The 26,000-nt window shown below is 42.5% G+C and overlaps 1 protein-coding gene across 1 annotated transcript in view; it reads left to right on the top strand.

Annotated features, from left to right (window-relative positions):
- The window catches only part of LOC124789669 (juvenile hormone acid O-methyltransferase-like), a 100,171-nt gene that overhangs the window by 43,821 nt on the left and 30,350 nt on the right, over positions 1–26,000 (top strand). Inside the window, exon 3 of the mRNA XM_047257105.1 lies at positions 1,966–2,098. Within this exon, the coding sequence (XP_047113061.1) occupies positions 1,966–2,098 (133 nt within the window). The remainder of the gene's footprint in view (positions 1–1,965; positions 2,099–26,000) is intronic.

Genomic DNA, 26,000 nt, shown 5'->3' with positions numbered 1-26,000 from the left:
CGAACGATTCTCTACAGTCGTCGTTGGTCTCTTTCTTGCAGGATCTTTTTCCGGCAGCAGCGATGTCAGAGATTTGATGTTTTACCGGATTCCTGATATTCACACTACACTCGTGAAATGGTCGTACGGGAAAATCCCCACTTCATCGCTACCTCGGAAATACCGTGTCTCACCGCTCGTCGCCGACTATAACATCACGTTCAAACTCATTTAATCCTTGATAACCTGTCATTGTAGGAGCAGTAACCGATCAAACAACTGCGCCAGACACTTTTTGTCTTATATACAGTAGGCGTTGCCGACAGCAGAGCCGTATTCTGCCTGTTTACATACCTTGTAACCTCTCCGCACGGAATATTGTTAAATAAAAATGCAAAATGGAGCCAAGTGTAACCTCCTCACACAAAAATTAATGAATGAAAATTGACCATGAACCCACAATAATATTGATTAAATAATGAACCATGAATCAAATGTAACCTCCTAACAGAAATAATAATATCTGGTAAATTTTATAAGGACAGCAGCGCTGACCTTCGGCCCTGTATTCTAAATAAAAAAGCAAAAATTCTTACCTCAATAAAAGACTGCAAATATATCTGCTCTTAATTATACATTCTTCGACACAGCTTCGTGCTATGCTGGCGTATATATATATATATTTTTTTTATTCTTGCAAGTAATGGTAATGCATTGGAGATTGAAATGAATACTTTTATTTAAAAGATTTACTTCATATTATAAAAATTATTATTGGGGCATTTTTCCTGAACAAATTAAATTACAATTAACATACATTATTAATTATGCGCAAGGCTGCTTCTTTACCTTCTACAACAATACTCATCCTCCAGAACCCTGACCAGAGTCGCGCAGAGCACACAGCCGATGCATGCCGACTCCCGCAGACTACTACTGTCCACTACTACTGTATCCGACTGACTACTACTGTCTACTCGCGCAGACTAGCGCAGACTCGCGACAAGCAACAACTAACAATAAACTACTCTCTGGTCAGAGATTCTGTCATGCCTCGCCCATCGCCGGCGAAGCATACTCCTTACAATCTCTGTATTTGAATACTCACGTCTATACCAGTTTCTTTGGCGTTTGAGTGTACGTCGCCATCGTCATTAGTGAGACAGGCAGGCGAGGTGTGGTCCGTTAGTTTTTTACCATGCAATGTTCAAACAATGTCCTTTGGCCTACGAATATAGTTGGCTCACTAATGCGGACATGTCGTCCGATCGGGACAAGTGGCCAAAGTGTTTACCCCAATAAGATTTACCTCCGAAAAACACATGCTTTACAACATATAAAACTGACATCTAAACCTTTTTATATACAAAGCTAGCATCCACCTCTCCGTCCCCTTTGTGACAAATTTGAATTAATTAAGTTCAATTACTTTTAACATCTCTGTCATATTTGGCCCAGTACAAACGGCCGATTGTAAACGGTCTGCTGCAGGCTCTTGGTATTCTTTCAGACAGTAGGGCGTGAAGATAACTAGAAAGTGTGCCCCGAAGCCAGAAAACCGAATATGGGATCCTGTTGTGATGGCACTGGCCACAGTACCCGCCTAGGCACCGAAAATGAGTCACTTCGTAAGCCTTCATGAAAATGCATGTAGTTCCAGTATATTGTTTTCTTTTTCACTTAAAAATATTTCGTGTGATACTTTATAATATGTTGAATCAAAGCGTGTAAGCGGTAAGTGTCTATCAGTAGCCATGGGTTGGCGAAAATTGAATTTCTTTCTTTGAGTGATCGCTTTACCACCCCCACCCCTATCGTAAGAGGCCAGAGGTGTCGCCCTTCAGTATTAATATTGGCTCTTAAGCAGAACTACTGTTTTAAAACATCTTCTGTAGTGGGGGTAAGTGAGAAGTGCGTGCTACTAACGTGGAGCTTCTGCTCTGCAACCCTCGTCGCCTGCTGGTGTAGTTTCTAATCTCTCCGCAGGACTGCGCTGTCCAACATTTGCGACCTGCTTGCCCCTGGAGGTGACGCCGTGCTGGTCATGGTCGGCCGTTGCCCGATCTTCGACGCGTACGAACAGTTCTCCAAGATGCCGCAGTGGGCCGAATACATGCAGGTGAGCCGTAAACGACAATGAGCATTACTCTCTCTGTTAGGGTACTCACCCGTCTGCTGAACTGGAACTGTGTGCCTCACACAGTCCCAGACCAAAACTGTTGCTTCTGTGAAATTTAAAATTCTCCCGGCGAATCAAATGTTCGAAGAGATTTCAGGATTGCAATCGATCGTCGTAAACTTCACTACACGATTTTTCGAGTGGACACCTGCCAGTCATCTTCAGGTGAGCCTTCAGTCTTCGACATTTCAACTGGATACCTGCCAGTCATCTTCAGGTGAGCCATCAGTCTCTGATATTTCAACTGGACACCTGACAGTCATCTTCAGCTGAGCTGTCAGTGTTCAATATTTCAACAGTACACCTGCCACTCATCTTCAGGTGAGCCATCAGTCTTACATATTTCAACTGAACACCTGTCAGTCATCTTTGGGTGAGCCATCAGTCTTCGATATTTCAGCGGGACACCTGACAGTCATCTTCAGGTGAGCCATCACTCTTCGATATTTCAACTGGACACCTGACAGTCATCTTCAGGTGAGCAATCACTCCTCGATATTTCAACTGGACACCTGACAGTCAGCTTCAGCTGAGCTGTCAGTGTTCAATATTTCAACAGTACACCTGCCACTCATCTTCAGGTGAGCCATCAGTCTTACATATTTCTACTGAACACCTGTCAGTCATCTTTGGGTGAGCCATCAGTCTTCGATATTTCAGCTGGACACCTGACAGTCATTTTCAGGTGAACCGTCAGCCTTCGATATTTCTACCGGACACCTGCCAGTCATCTTCAGGTGAGCCATCAGTCTCTGATATTTCAACTGGACACCTGACAGTCAGCTTCAGCTGAGCTGTCAGTGTTCAATATTTCAACAGTACACCTGCCACTCATCTTCAGGTGAGCCATCAGTCTTACATATTTCTACTGAACACCTGTCAGTCATCTTTGGGTGAGCCATCAGTCTTCGATATTTCAGCTGGACACCTGACAGTCATCTTCAGGTGAGCCATCTGTCTTCGATATTTCAACCGGACACCTGCCAGTCATTTTTAGGTGAGCCATCACTCTTCGATATTTCAACTGGACACCTGACAGTCATCTTCAGGTGAGCCATAACTCTTCGATATTTCAACTGGACACCTGACAGTCATATTCAGATGAGCCATCACTCTTCGATATTTCAACAGTACACCTGCCAGTCATCTTCAGGTGAGCCATCAGTCTTACATATTTCAACTGAACACCTGTCAGTCATCTTTGGGTGAGCCATCAGTCTTCGATATTTCAGCGGGACACCTGACAGTCATCTTCAGGTGAGCCATCACTCTTCGATATTTCAACTGGACACCTGACAGTCATCTTCAGGTGAGCAATCACTCCTCGATATTTCAACTGGACACCTGACAGTCATTTTCAGGTGAACCGTCAGCCTTCGATATTTCTACCGGACACCTGCCAGTCATCTTCAGGTGAGCCATCAGTCTCTGATATTTCAACTGGACACCTGACAGTCAGCTTCAGCTGAGCTGTCAGTGTTCAATATTTCAACAGTACACCTGCCACTCATCTTCAGGTGAGCCATCAGTCTTACATATTTCTACTGAACACCTGTCAGTCATCTTTGGGTGAGCCATCAGTCTTCGATATTTCAGCTGGACACCTGACAGTCATCTTCAGGTGAGCCATCTGTCTTCGATATTTCAACCGGACACCTGCCAGTCATTTTTAGGTGAGCCATCACTCTTCGATATTTCAACTGGACACCTGACAGTCATCTTCAGGTGAGCCATAACTCTTCGATATTTCAACTGGACACCTGACAGTCATATTCAGATGAGCCATCACTCTTCGATATTTCAACAGTACACCTGCCAGTCATCTTCAGGTGAGCCATCAGTCTTACATATTTCAACTGAACACCTGACAGTCATCTTCAGGTGAGCCATCACTCTTCGATATTTCAACTGGACACCTGACAGTCATCGTTGGGTGAGCCATCAGTCTTTGATATTTTAACTGGACACCTGCCACTCATCTTCAGGTGAGCCATCACACTTCGATATTTCAACTGGACACCTGAAAGTCATCTTCAGGTGAGCCGTCACTCTTCGATATTTCAACTGGACACCTGACAGTCATCTGCAGGTGAGCCATCACTCTACGATATTTCAACTGGACACCTGACAGTCATCTTCGGGTGAGCCATCACTCTTTGATATTTCAACTGGACACCTGACAGTCATCTTCAGGTGAGCCATCATACTTCGATATTTCAACCGGACACCTGACAGTCATCTTCAGGTGAGCCATCAGTCTCTGATATTTCAACTGGACACCTGACAGTCATCTTCAGATTTGCCATCACTCTTCGATATTTCAACTGGATACCTGACAGTCATCTGCAGGTGAGCTATCACTTTTCGATGTTTCAATTGGACACCTGACAGTCATCTACAGGTGGGCCATTAGTCTTCGATATTTCAACTGGACACCTGACAGTCATCTTCAGGTGAGCCATCAGTCTTCGATATTTCAACTGGACACCTGACAGTCATCTTCAGGTGAGCCATCAGTCTTCGATATTTCAACTGGACACTTGCCACTCATCTTCAGGTGAGCCATCACTCTTCGATATTTCAACTGGACACCTGACAGTCATCTTCAGGTGAGCCATCACTCTTCGATATTTCAACTGGACGCCTGACAGTCGTCTGCAGGTGAGCCATCAGTCTTCGATATTTCAACAGTACACCTGCCAGTCATCTTCAGGTGAGCCATCAGTCTTACATATTTCAACTGAACACCTGACAGTCATCTTCAGGTGAGCCATCACTCTTCGATATTTCAACTGGACACCTGACAGTCATCGTTGGGTGAGCCATCAGTCTTTGATATTTTAACTGGACACCTGCCACTCATCTTCAGGTGAGCCATCACACTTCGATATTTCAACTGGACACCTGACAGTCATCTTCAGGTGAGCCGTCACTCTTCGATATTTCAACTGGACACCTGACAGTCATCTGCAGGTGAGCCATCACTCTACGATATTTCAACTGGACACCTGACAGTCATCTTCGGGTGAGCCATCACTCTTCGATATTTCAACTGGACACCTGACAGTCATCTTCAGGTGAGCCATCATACTTCGATATTTCAACCGGACACCTGACAGTCATCTTCAGGTGAGCCATCAGTCTCTGATATTTCAACTGGACACCTGACAGTCCTCTTCAGATTTGCCATCACTCTTCGATATTTCAACTGGATAGCTGACAGTCATCTGCAGGTGAGCTATCACTTTTCGATATTTCAATTGGACACCTGACAGTCATCTCCAGGTGAGCCATCAGTCTTCGATATTTCAACTGGACACCTGCCACTCAGCTTCAGGTGAGCCATCACTCTTCGATATTTCAACTGGACACCTGACAGTCATCTTCAGGTGAGCCATCACTCTTCGATATTTCAACTGGACACCTGCCACTCATCTTCAGGTGAGCCATCGTTCTTCGATATTTCAACTCGACACCTGACAGTCATCTTCAGGTGAGCCATCACTCTTCGATATTTCAACTGGATGCCTGACAGTCATCTGCAGGTGAGCCATCAGTCTTCGATATTTCAACTGGACACCTGACAGTCATCTTCAGGTGAGCCATCACTCTTCGATATTTCAACTGGACACCTGCCACTCATCTTCAGGTGAGCCATCACTCTTCGATGTTTCAACTCGACACCTGACAGTCATCTTCAGGTGAGCCATCACTCTTCGATATTTCGACTGGATACCTGACAGTCATCTGCAGGTGAGCCATCAGTCTTCGATATTTCAACTGGACACCTGACAGTTATCTTCAGGTGAGCCATCACTCTTCGATATTTCAACTGGACACCTGACAGTCATCTTCAGGTGAGCCATCAGTCTTCGATACTTCAACCGGACACCTGCCAGTCATCTTCAGGTGAGCCATCAGTCTTCAATATTTCATCTGGACACCTGCCACTCATCTGCCGGTGAGCCATCAGTCTTCGATGACTCACCTGAAGATGATTGGCAGGTGTCCGGTTGAAATATCGTGGAGTGAAGTTTACTTCAACCGACTGCATTCCAGAAATCTCTTCATACTCTTGCTTCTCATGGGCAACACTCTTACCGATGGACCCGACTACAAATGGAGCTTCCATCTACAGACTTTTTTGTTGTTGTGATCCTCAGTCTGAAGATTGGTGATGTGCCATTCTCCATACTACCATATCCTGTGTGAGCCTCTTCATCTCTAACTAACCGCTACAATCTGCAAATGTTTGAACCTGCTTGCTGTACTCGTCTCTCTGTCTCCCTCTACAGTTTTCACCTCCCATATTTCTGTCCAGTTCTAAATCGATGATATCTTGATGTCTCAGAATGTCTTCTATCTTCCAATCCCTTCTGTTAGTCAAGTTTCACAACAAATTTCTTTGCTCCCCAGTTCTGCCTTAGTACAATTGCTCCGGCTTTATTTACGACCAAGAGCTGGTTAATTAGGGCAATAATGATCGGATACAAACTAAAAAGAAAAGGCCATGCAAAAGCGGGGCAAATTTTCAAACTACAGCTTTTGTCTTAGTACAATACTACTGCCTTTATTTATGCCCAAAGAGCCGACCGAGTAAAACCCTGAGGGTTGGATACAAACGAGAAAATAATAAGGAGGGCAGGTTGAAAATTAAACAAATCACCACGAGGATTACAGAATGTTACTCCCCTTTATCAGCAAGCAGTTCCATGGATCCACGGTGCGTCACAACGGTTACTGAGTGGTGCCGATGAAAGCCAGGTAGAAGAGGCCCGCCCGCCCACGAGCGGTCATCTGACACGAGTATTGTCAACCAACCGACGGGATGTCGGCCTGCTGCTTATAGTCGACGCTGACCGGCTGAAGTACTCGTTATCTTCGCTGTGCGCTGGCCCTCCTTGCACAGCTCGTGGCTTCGGCCGCTCGAACCTCGTGACCACCTCTTGCAGCGATGCTACCGCCAATCCGCAAACTCGTGCCTCTCTCGCGGGTCAGAGAACCCGTATATACAGAGTGGTCCATTGACCGTGACCGGGCCAAATATCTCACGAAATAAGCATCAAACGAAAAAACTACAAAGAACGAAACTCGTCTAGCTTGAAGGGGGAAACCAGATGGCGCTATGGTTGGCCCGCTAGATGGCGCTGCCATAGATCAAACAGCTATCAACTGCGTTTTTTAAGGAGGAACCCTCATTTTTTATTACATATTCGTGTAGTACGTCAGGAAATATGAATGTTTCAGTTGGACCACTTTTTTCGCTTTGTGATAGATGGCGCTGTAATAGTCATAAACGTATAAGTACGTGGTATCACGTAGCATCCCGCCAGTGCGGACGGTATTTGGTTCGTGATACATTACCTGTGTTAAAATGGACCGTTTACCACTTGCGGATAAGGTTGATATCGTGTTGATGTATGGCTATTGTGATCAAAATACCCAAAGGGTGTGTGCTACGTATGATGCTCGGTATCCTGGACGACATCATCCAAGTGTGCGGACCGTTCGCCGGATAGTTACGTTATTCAAGGAAACGGGAACTGTTCAGCCACATGTGAAACGCCAACCACGACCCGCAACGAATGATGATGCTCAAGTAGGTGTTTTAGCTGCTGTCGCGGCTAATCCACACATTAGTAGCAGACAAACTGCGCGAGAATCGAGAATCTCAAAATCGTCGATGTTGAGAATGCTACATCAACATCGATTCCACCCGTACCATATTGCTATGCACCAGGAATTGCATGGCGACGACTCTGAACGTCGTGTACAGTTCCGTCACTGGGCACAAGAGAAATTACGGGACGAGGACAGATTTTTTGCACGCGTTCTATTTAGCGACGAAACGTCGTTCGACCAACAGCGGTAACGTAAACCGGCATAATATAAACTATTGAGCAACGGGAAATCCAAGATGGCTGCGACAAGTGGAACATCAGCGGCCTTCGCGGGTTAATGTATGGTGCGGCATTATGGGAGGAAAGATAAGTGGCCCCCATTTTATCGATGGCAATCTAAATGGTCCAATGTATGCTGATTTCCTACGTAATGTTCTACCGATGTTACTATAAGATGTTTCACTGCATGACAGAATGGCGATGTACTTCCAACATGATGGATGTCCGGCACATAGCTCGCGTGCGGTTAAAGCGGTATTGAATAGCATATTTCATGATAGGTGGATTGGTCGTCTAAGCACCATACCATGGTCCGCACTTTCACCGGATCTGACGTCCCCGGATTTCTTTCTGTGGGGAAAGTTGAAGGATATTTGCTATTGTGATCCACCGACAACGCCCGACAACATGCCTCACCGCATTGTCAATGCATGTGCGAACATTACGGAAGCCGAACTACTCGCTGTTGAGAAGAATGTCGTTACACGTATTGCCAAATGCATTGAGGTTGACGGACATCATTTTGAGCATTTATTGCATTAATGTGGTATTTACAGGTAATCACGCTGTAACAGCATGCGTTCTCAGAAATGATAAGTTCACAAAGGTACATGTATCACATTGGACCAACCGAAATAAAATGTTCAAACGTACCTACGTTCTGTATTTTAATTTTAAAAACTTACCTGTTACCAACTGTTCGTCAAAAATTGTGAGCCATATGTTTGTGACTATTATAGCGCCATCTATCACAAAGCGAAATAAGTGGTCCAACTGAAACATTCGTATTTCTTTACGTACTACACGAATATGTAATAAGAAATTAGGTTTCCTCCTTAAAAAAACGCAGTTGATATCCGTTTGACCTATGGCAGCGCCATCTAGCGGGCCAACCACAGCGCCGTCTGGTTTCGTGCTTTGTGGTTTTTTCGTTTGACACTTATTTCGTGAGATATTTGACCCGGTTCCGATCAATGGACCATCCTGTATATATCGGCAAGCAGAGACGTTCTAAGGGCACACCCCACAGTTACCAAATCTTCCTCGTAGATGTTGACAATGGGGCTGCAGGAGGGATAGTCGATACTACCTTTGAGCCAGTGCCACCAGACAGAACAGTGTGCTAACTCAATGGCGCCGCGGCTCACACACAACCAGACAATCGACCCAGCAGTAAAATACACAATACGATACATGCCATAAAATAATAAATATGATTTCTCTTGAGATTGGAATCCATTGGGAAGTTTGAGCACCACGACCACACAACAAGTATTGCAAAGAATGGATAATTCTTCTATTGGAAATACCCAGCAATTAAGCTAGTTGTCATGTTCCTCACTTTGAGCAACTATGTTTGAAGTCATATTTTGTGGATGATTATAGTCGTGTACTGAAAGTGATCACTGTGTGATTGAAATCTATATCCAACAATAAAAGAAATAGGTTTCAAATTTATACAACCAATGCTGGAGTTTCCCTTGTTTGCAATGATTTCAATTTGGGTATAAGGCCAGCAATTGATCTGCCTTGTGCAGTCTCTTTCACTTCTACACCCTTATACGGTAGGGAATGTGGAGGTCGTAGGCTTGGCTGCTCTGTGAAGCAGGATAGGCGGCGTTCTGTGGCAGACCTGATGACAGAATACCGTGCTGGGGCAGGCACAAGTTATTCGGAGCACGCACTGTTGAAAACGGGACTCAGCAGCAGACGAATCTTGCGTGTTCTCACATTGATCGAGCTACAGCGACAATTACGAGTCCTGAGGGCACGGGATGACCGAGACTGGACCGTGGATTGAAGGAATCGCGCCGCGCGATCGAATGAATCACGTTTCTTGCCCATGGTTCATGGTAGTGTCTGGATACTCTGTAATTGAAGCGAACGGCAGCTCCAAACATGCGTCGTGCCACCAGCCTTGGTGGAGGCAATACTGTACTTTTTACGTCATATGACGAATGTTGATGCCCAATTTTTTTATTTTATTTATTTATTTATTTTTTGAGTCGTCAATGTTCTGACTGGTTTTATGCTTCCCGCCACTGTGGCAGCCTCTTCATCTCGGAGTAGCACTTGCAACCTATGTCCTCAATTATTTTCTGGATGTGTTCCAATCTCTGTCTTTCACTACAGTTTTTGCCCTCTACGGCTCCCTCCAATACCATGGAAGCCACTCCCTGATGTTTTAAAGCGTGTGCTATCACCCTTTCCCTTCTCCTTGTCATGTTTTGCACACATTCCTTTCTTCTCCAATTCTACTCAGAACCTCCTCATTCCTTACCTTATCAGTCCACCTAACTTTCAACATTCGTCTTCAGCACCACATCTCAAGCATTTCGTTTCTCCTCTGTTCCGGCATTCCCACAGTCCATGTTTCACTACCATACAATGCTGTGCTCCGGACATGCATTCTCAGAAATTACTTCCTCTAATTAAGGCCCATGTTTGATATTAGTAGACGTCCCTTGGCCAGGAATGCCCTTTTTGCCTGTGCTAGTCTGCTTTTTTATATCCTTCTTGCCCCGTCATGCATTATTTTGCTGCCTAGGTAGCAGAATTCGTTAACTTCAACAACGTCGTGATCACTGATTATGATGTTAAGCTTCTCGCTGTTGTTATTTCTGCTACTTCTCATCACTTTCGCCTGTTTTCGATTTACTCTGTCCTGTAAATCTTGTTTACTTTCACTCAGGATAGTAATGTCAGCAGCGATTCTTATCCCTTTCAGCTTGAATTTTAAGCCCACTCTTGAATCTTTCTATTATTTCCGTCATTGCTTCTTCGATGTGTAGATTGAGCAGAACGGGCGAAAGACTACATCCCTAGCTTACACCCTTTTTAGTACGAGCACTTCGTTCTTGGTCGTCCACTCTTATTATTCCCTCTTGGCCGTTGTACATATTGTATGTGATCCACCTCTCCCTATAGCTTACTCCTACTTTTTTCAGAATTTCGAACATCTTGCATTATTTTACACTGTCGAATGCTGTTTTCCTATGAAGGTGTCTTGATTTTTCTTTAGTCTTGCTTCCATTATTACCCGCAACGTCAGAATTGCCTCTCTCGTGCCTTTATCTTTTCTAAATCCAGACTGATCGTCATCTAGCGCATCCTCAATTTTCTTTTCCGTTCTTCTATTTATTATTCTCGTAAGCAACTTGGATGCATTCTATTTATTATTCTCGTAAGCAACTTGGATGCATGAGCTGTTAAGCTGATTGTGTAATAATTCTCGCACTTGTCAGCTCTAGCCTTCTTTGGAACTGCGTCGGTGATGCTTTTCCGAAAGTCAGATGGAATGTCGCCAGAGTCATACATTCTACACATCAACGTCAATAGTCGTTTTGTTGCCACTTCTCCCAATGATTTTAGAAATTCTGATAGAATGTTATCTTTCGCTTCTGCCTTATTTGATCTTAAGTCCCCCAAATCTCTTTTAAATTCTGATTCTAATACTAGATCCCCTATCTCTTCTAAATCGACTCCTGTTTCTTCTTCTATCACATCAGATAAGTCTAATTTCCGTTGCACTTTTAATGTTATCATCCTAACTTTTAATGTCACCGACTGTTGTTTTGTCCTTCCGCCAATCATTTCTTTTTCGTTGTCTTCACATTTTTCCTGCAGCCATTTTGTCTTAGCTTCCCTGCACTTCCTATTTATTTCATTCCTCAGCAATTTTTTTTCTGTATTCCTGAGTTTAACGGAACATTTTTTTACTTCCTCCTTTCATCGATCAATTTAAGTATTTCTTCTGTTACCCATGGTTTCTTCGCAGTTACCTCCTTTGTGCCTGTTTTCCTTCCCAACTTCTGTGATGGCTCTTTTTAGAGATCTTTTTAGAGATCTCCATTCCTCTTCAACTGTACTGCCTACTGATATATTCCTTATTGCTGTATCTATAGCCTTAGAGAACTTCAACCGTATCTCGTCATTCCTCAGTGCTTCCGTATCCCACTTCTTTGTGTCTTGATTCTTCCTGACTAATGTCTTACACTTCAACCTACTCTTCATCACTACTATATTGTGATCTGAGTCTATGTCCGCTCCTGGGTACGCCTAACAAATCCGTATCTGATTTCAGAATCTCTGTCTGACCATGACGTAATCTAACTGAAATCTTCCCGTATCACCCGGTCTTTTCCAAGTATATACCTCCTCCTCTTGTGCTCCTTGAACAGAGTATTCGCTATTACTAGCTGAAATTTATTATAGAACTCAATTAGTCTTTCTTCTGCCTCATTCCTTATCCCAAGCCCATATTGTCCTATAACATTTTCTTCTGCTCCTTCCCCTACGTCTGCATTCCAGTCGCGAATGGCTATTATATTTTCATCCCCCTTTACATACTTTATTATCCTTTCAATATCCCCATACACTTTCTCTCTCTCTTCATCTTCATCTTGCGACGTCGGCACGTATACCTGAACTATCGTCGCCGGTGTTGGCATACCACGGCATAAAATCTTTGCGGACGTCGTTCTGTGTACACGGTTTGACAGTAACTATGCCTGACAAACATATGCTTGAAAATATAAGCAGATGTCAGCATTTGAGAGAGACGTGTAGTTTGGCTCAAGGAAGTCATTTTAAGTAATCGGAAAATCAGTCGACATTTGAATAGGAGCGATGTGACTGTTTAATGGTGTTGGCGGAATGAGTGAATCACAGCCAAACACATCGTCAGGAAGGAAGCAGTCGCCCTACGGAGACGGAAGAATGTGAGGTCCGAGATATCATCAGAGAGGCACTCAGAGCCCTGGGTTCATCGTTATCATCGATCCGATGTACAACTGGTGCTCGAGTGACCAGAAGGGCCATTAACATGTGGCTCACATGTAGGGGGCGGAGCGCAATCTCATTGACTGGAGTAGAATTATCTCCAGTGATGAGTTCCACTTCGAACTGAGCCCCAATAACCAGGGAAGATGTGTATGAAGACACCCCAAACAGCAGTGGCATGCCAATCTGAGTGTCGTCCATCATACGGCCCAGTGCCCAACATCCAGTAGTGATGGTCTGGGGTGTCATTTTATTCCATAGCAGGACCCATTTAGTTGACATCCGCGACACCCTTACAGCACAGCGGTACGCCGACGATATTCTTCGTCCCGTTTTGTTGCCCATCACAGCAAGCTATCTCGGGCTTAAGTTTCAGTAAGATAATGACGGGAGTTTCAGCTGGTTGTCTTCGTGCTTGCCAAACCCTATCTCAGACAGCGAGATCACCAGATCTCTCTCCAACTGAGAACCTTTATTAGAGTATTATGAGCAGGGCTCTCAAACCAGCTTGGGAATTTGACGATCTAACGCGCCAATTGGGTTGAATTTTTCACGATATCCCTCAGGAGAACATCCAGTAAATACATCAGTAAGAGCAAAGCAGATTAACTGCTTGCTTAAGGGCGTTATTGACTAGCTCAGTCGAATGTTTCTGAAATTGTTATCACTTGTTTGTCTGTACACGTACATCACATCTACCGGTTATCTTTCGTGGTGAGACTGTACTTGGGATATTCTATATAGGTCTTCTGAGCTTAAACAGGAAACAGTTTTCTGGCTTGTCATAAGATATAATTGCTAAGTAACGACAAGTTTCAATTACTTCATTTTACATCAAGACATTTTTCTAATTTGCAACCTTTAGAACACGTTATAGTTACAGGTAACAATACCAGCTTACCAATCAGTCTCTCCAGAATCATTATTGAAACAGTCTCTATAGACAGGACATGCGGGCTCTGTTAGTGTAGTTCAGTTTCTTTTTCGGAAAGGTCACCTAACGACTGGAAAAAAGCGCAGGTCATTCCCGTTTTTAAGAAAGGCCGTAAGACAGGTCCATACAATTACAATTGACGTCAATCTGTTGTAAAATTAAGGAACATGTTTTATGCTCGTGAATTATGACGTTTTTGGAAAATGAACATCTCCTCTATAAAAATCAACTTGGATTCCGCAAACAGAGATCCTGCGAAACTCAGTTCGCTCTGTTCCTCCATGAGATCCGCAGCGCAGTGGACAACGGCGCTCAGGCTGATGCCGTGTTCCTTGATTTTAGTAAGGCATTTGACACCGTCCCGCATTGCCGTTTAATGAAAAACATAAAATACGACCTTACCACGGAGTATCGGAGCAGACATGCGATTGGATTCAAGACTTTCTTGCAGATAGCACTCAACTAAATCGACACATGTAAAGATAATATCCGGAGTACCACAGGGAAGTGATATAGGACCGTTGCTGTTTACAGTATTTATAAATGATCTAGTGGAAATCGTCGGATGCTCTTTAAGGCTATTCGCAGATGACGCAGTTGTCTATACCGAAATAGCAACGCCAGAATATAGTAAGAATTTGCAGAATGACCTGCAGAGAACTGATGGCTGGTGCAGGCTCTGGCAGTTGACCCTGAACGTAAATAAATGTAACATATTGCGCATACATAGGAAAAGAAATCCACTACTATACAGCTACACTGTTCGTGACAAACTGCTGGAGACAGCGTCTGCCCTAAAATATCCAGGCGTAACTATCCAGAGCGCCCTTACGTGGAATGCCCACACCAAACATGCACTGGGAAAAGCAGATGCCAGATTCAGATTCATAGGAAGACTCTTAAGGAAATGTATCTCATCCACGAAAGAAGTGGCTTACAAGGCGCTTGTTCGCCCGATTTTGAGTATTGTTCATCTATCTGGGATCCCTATCAGGTAGGACTGACAGAGGAGATAGAGAAGATCCAACGAAGAGTGGTGCGTTTCATCATGGGATCGTTTAGCTGACGAGAGAGCGTTACGGAGATGCTAAACAAATTCCACTGGCAGACGTTACAAGAGAGGTGTTGTGCGTCACATAGAGATTTACTATTAAAATTTCGGGACAACACTTTTCAGGAGGAGTCGGACAACTTATTACTTCCCCCCACATACATCTCGTGTATTGACCACCAGGAGAAAATTCGGGAAATTAGAGCCAATACAGAGGCTTACCGACAATCATTCTTCGTGCGCACTATTCGCAACTGGAACAGGGTTGGAGGGATCAGATAGTGGTCTTCCAGTCTTATTGTTGCCTCCTGGTTCTTGCAAATATTGTATTTATCCGCCTTTCCCTATTGCTTGTCCCTATTTTTCTCAGAATTTCTACCATCTTGTACCATCTTACATTGTCAGACGCTCTTTCCAGGTGAGAAATCCTATAAACGTGTCTTGATTTACCTTTATTCTTGTTTCCTTTATCAGCCGCAACGTCAGAACTGCCTCTCTGGTGCCTTTACCTTTCCTAAACTCAAACTGATGGTCATCTAACAGAGCCTCAATTTTCTTTTCCATTCTTGGTTATGTTATTCTTGTCAGCATCTTGGGTGCATGAGCTTTTAAGATGATTGTGCGATAATTCTCGCACTTGGAGCTAACCCCCTCAGTGTCAGTTACGGCCTGAAGATGATGCACTGAAACACCGAAACTGGTTGCTATACAATAAATAACATCGTAAGTACGGCTGTACGTGTTCCACTTTATTACATAAGTGAACGACCAAAGTCCACAAAACCTCCAATCACGAGAACGGACGTACAAAAAATAAGAGGTTGGTTTGATAAGTCTGTTACGTTTCCATGAAGGAATGGAACATTTCTGTTTCGCTTTCATGGCTGGTAAGCTTGATTATTCCAAGGATCGTGTAAATAATTACAACAATGTACGACGTACAATGTACAGACAGCCATCTGGCTTTGTCAGTGAGTCGACTGCAATTGAAAATGGAGAAAACCGAGTTTCATGCTGTTATGAAACATTTTAATTTGTAGGGTTCGACTACAGAACGAATCAAAACACAACTGGATGAAGTTCATTGAAGGCCATTTACTTTTGGATTAATGAATTTAAACGTGGTCGGACAAGCACCGAAGAAGGAGCGCGGTCCGGAAGTCTAATACAGGTCACCACAAGGAAGCCGTTGACAAAATGCATGAGATGGTAATGCAAGACGGCCGAATATAAATTCGTGAGACTGCTGAGACTGTAGGCATCTCAAATGAGCTAGTGCGTAACATCCTGCACGGAAAACTGGCTACGAAGAAGCTGCGTGAGAGGTGGATTCCGCGATTACTGGCAGTCGACCAAAAGCGCATTAGCCACAACATTTCAACACAATGTCTTTCGATGTTTGGTCGCAATGTGCGAGATATTCTGCGTCGATGTGTGACTGTTGATGATACATGGATCCATCATTACAAACCAGAGTGAAAACGGCAGTCAAAAGAATGGACAAGTCTGGTGAAAGGATGCCGAAGAGGGAAAAGACCATTTCGTAAGCTGGTAAGGTGATGGCCAATGTTTTTTGGGATTCCCAAGGACTAATCCTCATGGATTACTTGCAAAAAGGCAGAACCGTGACTTGACCCTGTTGTGCTTCATTGTTGGAACGTTTGAAATTTGCATTAGCTGGAAAGAAGATCAAGTTTGGCACGCAAAAAAGGACTATTTCGCCAGGATAATGCACCATCTCACACATCAGCGATAACAATGGCGAAATGCATGAAATTGGCTTTGAATTGGTTACTCATCCCCCCTACTCTGCTGACTTAGCCTAAAATGACTTCTTCCTGTTCCCTACCATGAAACTTTGGCTTACTGGGAAGAAGTTGTCATCAAATGAGGAAGCGATAGTTGTAGTCAAAAAGCATTTTACAGAGTTCAACAGAACCTTTTTTTCCGATGGGATGAAAAATGTGGAGGGTCAACAGAGTAAGTGTATATCCCTGAAAGGAGAGTATGTCGAGAACTAATATGAGCTATTTACTAAACAAACAGTTTTTTTTTTTTACTAGACTTATCAAATCACCCTCGTACTTTCAGAAAAGACTTCCTGAAACTTAAATTTATACGTGATGTTAACAAATAGCTCTTTTTTCAGAAATGCTTCTCTTGCTGTAGACAGTTTACATTTTTTATCCTCTCTATATCGTCCAAATACCAAAACTCATCTATTTCTTTTAGTGTCTCATAACCTAGTCTGATCCCCACATTATGATCTGATTTAGTTCAACTACATTTCATTACTCTTATTTTAGTTTTGTTGATGCACATGTTATATCCTCAATTCAAGACATTTGCCATTCTATTCAACTCCTCTTCCAAGTCCTTTACTGTCTCTGCCAGTATTACAATGCGGTCGGCAAACCTGGAAACTTTTACTGCTTCTCCCTATACTCTAATTCATTCTAAAAAAAAAAATCTATGGTTTCCTTTACTGCTTGGTGAACGTACAGATTGCCTAACACCGTGGATAGGCTACAACCCTACCTCGTTCCCTTCTAAATTGCTGCTTTTCTTTCATTTCCCTTGACTCTTGTAACTGCCATCTGATTATCTTCCTATATTTTATCCGTGTTACCTTCAACATTGCAAACAGGGTAGTCCAAGGAACATTTCAAATGCTCTCTCTAAATCTACAAATGCTATAAATGTAAGTTTGCCTTTCTTTAGTCTGTCTTCTAAGATAAGATGTAACTTCAGTATTGCCTCGCTTGTTCCTACATTTCTGCGGAACCAAAACTGACCTTCCCCGAAGTCGGCTTCTAACAACTTTTCCATTCTTCTGCAAATACTACGGGTCAGTGTTTGACAACCATGACTTATTAAGCTGATAGTCCGGTTACATAACCCTACGAATGAGCGTACGAATGACCGGCATGCTTTCGAGAGGAATAAGAGCTTTATCTTTCGCTTGCTTTCAGTCGCTTGCAGTTCCATCACAGCAAGGCCAGGGTGGCTATCTTTGTAAGGACAGACCATTGTTTTTCTTACTACTGCTCTTCCCGAACCCACATGAGTCTTTCTCTTCCATATTCCCCTGCATATTTGTTCATATTTGCCATGATGTCTGCGTAGAGCACACTACCCGTCAATTGTCTAATGAATACTGTTTATTGGCTAGAACGGTTTCGATACTTTCCTCGATTTCAATAATTACCTCCTAGTCGGTGACTCCGTCAGTACGTAGCAGCAGTAAACATTTTCCCCCAGCCTCGTATTAGACGAAACACATTCACTAACGGTTTCCTCAAACCACTGTAACACAATTTATCTTTTTGATATGGATAATTATCCTGTTGGAAGATGCCATCGGCAACGGGAAGAATAAAGCATGAAGCGGTTCAGGTGGTCTCTAATGATGTTCACGTAGTACATACCGGTCACTGTGCCTCCGATTACTGCACCACAGGTTCAATGGAAGCCCAGGTCAATGTCCCCTACAGCTTGAAGAAATCTAGAAGGAAATAACTGTCGAAAGGACTGACTCAGCATACAGAAAAGTCGATACAACCACTGGTGAAATTAAAAGCAAGGTCGGTAACATTCAGAGTGCACTGGGCATTCTACAGTTTTCAGAAGATAGAGCAGATAGGTGGAGAGAGTACATTGAAGACCTTTGTGAGGGGTGGCGTGATACAAGAAGAAAAAGGAGCCGATAGGAAAAAGATAGTGGATCCAATATTAGAATCAGAATTTAAAAAGAGCTCTGGAAGCCTTAAAATCAAATGAGGCGGAAGGACAGATAACATTCCATAAGAATATCTAAAATCATTGGCGGAAGTGGCAACAAAATGATTATTCACGTTGGTGTGTAGAATGTATGAGACTGGTGAAATCGGACTTTCGAAAAAGCATCATCCAGACAATTCCGGATGCTGCAAGAGCTGAGTTGCCACAAATTTCTTGCCTCCTCCTTAGTTATGTGATTACCCACGTAATCTTCAACATTCTTCTGTAGCACCACATTTCGAAAGCTTCTATTCTCTTCTTGCCTAAACTGTTTATCGTCCATATTTTACCTCCTTTCATAGCTACACTCCAGACAAATACCTTCAGGAAAGACTTCCTAAAACTTAAATCCATACTCGATCTTAACAGACTTCTGTTCATCAGAAATGTTTTTCTCTCCATTGCCAATTTACATTTATATCCTCTCTACTTCGGCCATCATCAGTTATTTTGCTGCCCAAATAACAAAATTCAACTAACACTTTAAATGTCTCGTTTCCTAATCTGATTCCCTTAGCATCATCTGATTTAATTCGGCTACATTTCATTATCCTTGTTTTGCTTTTGTTGATGTTCATCTTATATCTTTCTTTCAAGACACTGTCCATTCCGTTTAACTGTTTTTCCAAGTCCTTTGCTGTCCCTGATAAAATTACGTCATCGGCAAATCTGAAACTTTTTATTTCTTTTCACTGAACTTTAATTCCTACTCCGAATTTTCCTTTTGTTTCCTTTAGTGCTTGCTCAATATACAGATTGAATAACATCGTGGATAGGCGACAACCCTGTCTCACTCCCTTCCCAACCACTGCTTCTCTTTCATGCCCCTCGACTCTTATAACTGCCGTCTGATTTCTGTACAAGTTGTAAATAGCCTTTCGTTCCCTGTATTTTACTCCTGCTACCTTCAGAATTTGAAAGCGAGTATTCCAGTCAACATTGTCAAAAGCTTTATCTAAGTCTGCAAATACTGTAAACATAGGTTTGTCTTTCCTTAATCTGTCTTCTAAGATAAGTAGTAGGGTCAGTATTGCCTCATGTGTCCCTATCTTTCTCGGAATCCGAACTGTTCTTCCCAGAGGTCGGCTTCTACTAGATTTCTTCTGTAAAAACTTCCTGTCAGTATTTTGCAGCCGTGTCTTATCGAACTGATAGTTCGGTAATTTTCAGACTTGTCAGCAACTGCTTTCCTCCGAATTGGAATTATTAGCTATTCTTAAAGCCTGAGGGTATTTCGCCTGCATCTTACATCTTTCATTTCACCTGGAAGAGTTTTGTCACGGCTGGATCTCACAAGACTATCGATAGTACTGACGGAAAATTGTCTACTCCCGGGGCCTTGTTTCGACTTCGGTCTTTCAGTGCTCTGTCAAGTCCTTCTCGCAGTGTCGTCTCTCATCTCATCTTCATCCACGTCCACTTTCCTTTCTATAATATTACCATCAAGTTCATCTCCCTTGTACAGACCCTCTATATATAGTTCCAACTTCCAGCTTTCCCTTCTTTGCTTTGGACCGGTTTCCCATCCGACCTTTTGATGTCCATGCAGCTGCTTCTCTTTTCCGCAAATGTCTCTTTAATTTTTCTGTAACCAGTATCTCTCTTTCGTTTAGATATACATACTTCTAAATCTTTACATTTGCCCTCTAGTCAGTCCTGCTTAGCCACTTTGCGCTTCCTGTCAATCTCAGTTTTAAACGTTTGTATTCCCTTTCGTCTGCTTCATTTGCTGCATTTTTATATTTTCTTCTTTCATCAGTTAAATTCATTACCTCTTGTCCTATCCAAGGGTAGTCAACCATTGTTAACGCCCCCTCTGAAACCCTCAGCAGTCTCTCGTTCTTTCAACTTATCCAGGTACAACCTCCGAACTTCCTGCGTTTTCCAATTTATTCAGTTCTAATCTACAGTTCATTACCAATGAATTGTGGTCAGAGTCCACGTCTGCTCCTGGAAATATCGTACAATTTAAAATCTGATTTCGAAATCTCTGTCTTACCATCGTATAATGAATCTGAAATCTTTCGGTATCTCCTGGCCTCTTCCACGTATTCAGTCTTCTTTTATGATTCTTAAACCAAGCGTTAGCAGTGATTAAATTATGCTCTGTGCAAAACTCTACCAGGCGGCTTCTTCTTTCATTCCTTTTCCGGAATCCATATTCACCTATTATTTTTCCCTCTCTTCCTTTTCCTACTATCGAATTCAAATCCCCCATCACAATTACATTTTCGACTCCTTCAACTATCTGAATAACTTCTTTTATCGCATCATACATTTCTTCAGTCTCTCCATCATCTGCAGAGTTAGTTGCCATATAAACTTGTACTACTGTGATAGGCGTGGGCTTGGTATTTATTTTGGATACAATAATGCGTTTAGTATGTTCTTCATGGTAGCTTAGCGGCGTTCCTAGTTCCTTATTCAATGTTAAACCCACTCCTGCATCACCCCTATTTGATTTTGTATTTATAAAACTGTATTCACCTGACCAGACGTCCTTTTCTTTGTATTCCCCTTTTTAAATTTTCTAATCTACCTGCACGATTAAGGGATCTGACATTCCACTCTCCGATCCGTAGAACGCCCGCTCGGAGATCCGAATGAGGGACTATTTTACTTCCGGAATATTTTACCCAAGAGGATGCCATCATCATTTAACCATACAGTTAAGTTTCATGCTCTCGGGAAAACTTACGGCTGTAATTTCTTTCCCCTTGCTTTCAGCCGTTCGCAGTACCAGCACAGCAAGGCCATTTTCGTTGATGTTGCAAGACCAGATCAGTCAATCATCCAGACCGTTGCCCCTGCAACTACTGAAAAGGCTGCTGCCCCTCTTCAGGAACCACACGTTTGTCTGGTTTCTCAACAGATACCCCTCCCCCTCCCCCTCCGTTGTGGTTGCACCTACGGTACAGTTATCTGTATCGCTGAGGCACGCAAGCCTCCCAACCAACGGCAAGGTCAATAATTTAAAGGAGGGGGGGGGGGGGGGGGAGCTAGAAACTGATTGAGGATATATAAAGGGCTATATAACGTAGAGAACATTTTTGTTCTACATAGTTATCCTACCGTCTGTTACTTACAAACAAACAGTATTTATAGCAAAATGAAAATTGCCAATGTTTAATAGAGGCTTTATTTGTAATGTTTTTCGTCGAGTTTACATAAAACATGTTTCTGTTACCCATAATGAACTTCCGCGTTTATCAATAATAACAGGAAACTCTTGCCTTTGATCGTAATGCAAAACATTCTATTAAGTACAAAATGACAACAATAATTATATACATTTTGTTTGTTTGTGCATTTAAACTGTATTTGCGTCAAACGTATTTGCTTTAGTTACATAAAAACGCAAAAGTTAGGCAATCAATTTCATTTTATTATTTATAAATTGCAATTTATATCTTGTGAGGATATAAGATACAGAATGGACTAACACTGATTTTATGCGGTTCTGATTATGTGCAAAATAATTAGCCAACAAACAAAAAGACAAAGAGAAATCGACGGCTCCCAGTTCATCTCTTACACATACATTTACGTTTCTACGCTACTAGTGCTACCAATATTACCGGTAATGCTAACATTAATTACGTCATTTATGTCCTCTACCAAAACTATCGAATCGCAGTTTTGGTAGAGCGCTACTCTACTTGTAAGCAATCTGCCTTGTCGCCTGACTGCGTTTTTCCAGTATCGGGCCAATGAACCGAATTTTGTGTCCTGGTTTAGCTGTGACTGAGCCTGCATGATCATTCCATTTCATATCCCTTCAAATTGTTACATTTAGCTATTTGTATAAGTCGACTTAACCGTATTATGACTTTTTGATATTGCAGTCATAGGATACTACGTGCGTAAATACGCATTTGTGAACACTTAAAACACAGTCGCCTAATAGATAATAGTTTGAGTTTTTTTCACACAGTACTTCTCGATCTTAGTTAAACCTTCTCTGTGTGTTTGTAACCGTGTTTCAACTAGTTCCAAGTGTAAAAAAGAATATTTACAGCACTGGACGGAATTTCTCTCATGTCGCAATTACCGTGCTTGAGAAAAATGGCAGATTTGTGTTGTTACTTCAGTACGGACCACCTGCCACACGAGGCTGTCAACAGAACTGAATTCTAAATTACTGTTTTGACACGTTCTGAGATTTCCACCGTTGTGTATCCGTACATTCAAGTTTCTACTGCGCTTGCAGACGTCCCCCACCGGTTTTCTACGATCGACTGGGATGTTGCATGTGCGTTTGCATTCTAACTCTTTAACGCCGTTACCCGATTGCCTACACAATGCACGGACAATTAAAAAGCCTATTAGAGCGGTAAAAACATGGAATCACATCGCATTTGTCGACGCGAATTAGGAGGTGCGCTACAAATCGACAGATTCACAGTTAACGCCAAGATATGTCCCAGATGTAACCAAAAACTTGAGAGAAAACTCACTTCGTCAAGACGTACGTTCCACAATCGTACTGTCATCACCAAAGAAGGCTTTAGTCGTCCAACAATTATCTGGCATCACAGTTTTGTGAAACAGTTACTGTATTCTTTCTTCGAAAACTAGCTAGAGCAGATAGTTCTGGAGCCCTCTCATGGGGGAAATGTGTTTGAGTTAACGGCAGGAAATAAACTTAACCAGGCTCAGGATGTCCATGCTGAAACTGATGTCAGTGACCATGAGGCGGCTGTAGAATAAAGATTACAAAGTACAGAAAACAGCTAAAACAAACATGAAGATTCACCTGTTCAGTAAACTAGATAAAAAAGGAGCTGTGTCACATCCCAGTGAGAAACTTGAAACATTTAGTTGTGGGTAGGACTATAAAGAGGAACTGCAACTGAAGTTTAGAAGAATACTTGACCAAACACTGGATACACATGTACCTAGCAGTACACTTCGTTATGGGAGGAACCGTCCATGACACACAGTCTCTGTAAAGAAACTTCTGAAGAAACGGACTATTACACAATAGGTGTAAAACAAAGTGTAGAACTATAGATACAGAAATGTTAGTTGCAACACGTTCGACTGTTAGAAAAGAGCAATCTCTGAAGCCTTCAATGACGAACGTAGTAGAATATTATCGCAAGATATCTTGGAAAACAAAAGAAATTCCAGTCACATTCATATGTAAAGATTCTCAGTGGCACACAGGAACTGAAATTGAGTGTAACAAAGCAAAAGCAGGAAGGCTGAACTCCGCTTTCAAAAATTTCTTTGCAAATGAAAATCCAGGAGAAATGCTTCAGTTTAATTCCAATCAAAAATAAGTGATATCGATGTATGTTTCAGTGGCGTTGAGAAACAACTGAAAAAGCTTCTGATTTCGATAAAAAAAACCATTAAATTCTATAAGGAATTTGCGGCTAGTTAGCTTCTTTTTTAGTCATGATATACAGTAGATCTCAATAACAAAAAACAATGCTTAGTGATTGGAACGAAACACATGTCACGCCTGTCTACAGGAAGGGTAACAGGAGTGATCCACTGAACTACCGCCTAATATACTTGACATCCATTTGACATATTCTGCGCTGAAACGTAATCAGGTATTCCCCATGTCAACCAGCATGGATTCCGAAAAGTCTACAATGTGAAACACAACTTGTGATTTTCTCAGAAGACATCTAGAAAGCCACTGATCAAGGGAGTCAGGCGGATGCAAAATTTCTTGATCTCGCAGAAGTATTTGACTCAGTACCACAGTTACGTTCATTAACGATATTACTATTATATGGAGTACCAAAAGAAATTCGTGACTGGATTGGATATTTCATGGACAGCGAGGACGCTACGTGCTGTCTTGAATAGGAAATCATCCACAGATGTAGAGACAACTTCAGGCGTGCTCCAGGAATTTGTGGTGGGACTGTTGTTGTTCATCTGCATCTACATTACTACTCTACAATCCTCAACTAAGCGCCTGGCACAGGGTTCATCGAACCACTTTCACAGAATTTGTCTACCGTTAAACTCTCGAACAGCACGCTGGTGAAAAGAACAGTTAATTCTTTCCGTGCGAGCTCTGTTTCTCTTACTTTTTTCGATGATAATTTCTCCCTTTGTACTGGATGAAAAAAAAAATATTTTTACAGTTGAAGGAGAAAGTTGGAGACCGAAATTCCGTTACAGTATCCCGGCAGAAGGAAAAAAGCCTTTGTTTTAATGATTGCCACCCCAATTCGCGTGTCATATCTCTAACACACTCTCCCCTGTTTTACGATAACACGAAACGAGCTGCCCTTCTTTGAAGTTTTTCGATGTCATCTGTCAATTTTATCGGCAAGGATCGCATATCTCGCAGAAATACTACAGAAAAGGAAGGAGAAGCGTTGTCTCTGTAGTAGATTTGATACGTCTTCTAAGCGTTCTGCCAACAAAACGCCCTCTTTGGTCCATCTTTCCTGCGACATTATCTAAATGATCGTTCCAATTTAAGTTGTTCGTAATTGACATCTATAGTTTAATTGACGGCCTTTAAGTTTGTGAGATTTATCGTGTAACCGAACTTTGGCTGGTGCCTTTCAGTACTCATGTGGATGACCCCACACTTTTCAGTACTTAGAGTTAATTGCCACTTTCCGCACCTTACAGATATCTTTCCTAAATACTTTTCTTGTTGCTTTTGCTCTCCTGATGACTTTTCTGGACAGTAAATGATCTAAGACAGCTGCTCAGATTGTCTCCTAAACCATTTAGGAACATTAGGAATAGTGTTGGACATACAACATTTCCTTGGGGAACGTCCGATATCACTTCATCTGCTTAATGTTAGTAACATGGCATACTATATCAATAGTAACCTCAGATATTTCGTAAATTACGTTGTTATCTGTAATGAAACACTACCTAAAAGGAGCTGTACAAATATTACATCTCCATGAGATTTCAAAGTGGTCCAAAGATTGGAAACTTGCTTCAAGTGTAGTACTTCAGAAAATTAGAAGGAAAATGTATACGCTAACTACACCAGTAAGTAGTAATTAAAATCATTTAATTCATGCAAACTCCTAAATATAACAATACGGGAAGACATGATATAGAACGATCAGAGACTCCCGCTCGTAGGTAATGCCGGTACCAGACTTCTGTTCATTCGTGTTGCTGTTGCTGTTGTTGTGTTCTTCAGTCCAAAAACTGGTTTGATGCAGCTAAGCCTCTTCGACTCCGAGAAACCACTGCAACCTACATCCCTCTGAATCTGTTTACTGTCTTCATCTTTTGCCCTCTCTCTCTACGATTTTTACCCCCCCCCCCCCCCCCCCCCCGCCCCCCATGCCTCTTTCCGCTACTGACTAGGTGATCGCTTGATGCCTCAGAATGTGTCCTACCAACCGATCCCTTCTTTCAGTAAGGTTGTACCAAAACTTTCTATCCTCC

Source organism: Schistocerca piceifrons, chromosome 3 (assembly GCF_021461385.2).
Source record: "Schistocerca piceifrons isolate TAMUIC-IGC-003096 chromosome 3, iqSchPice1.1, whole genome shotgun sequence".
NCBI classification, from domain to species: domain Eukaryota; kingdom Metazoa; phylum Arthropoda; class Insecta; order Orthoptera; family Acrididae; genus Schistocerca; species Schistocerca piceifrons.
This window is presented reverse-complemented; position numbering and strand designations above follow the sequence as displayed.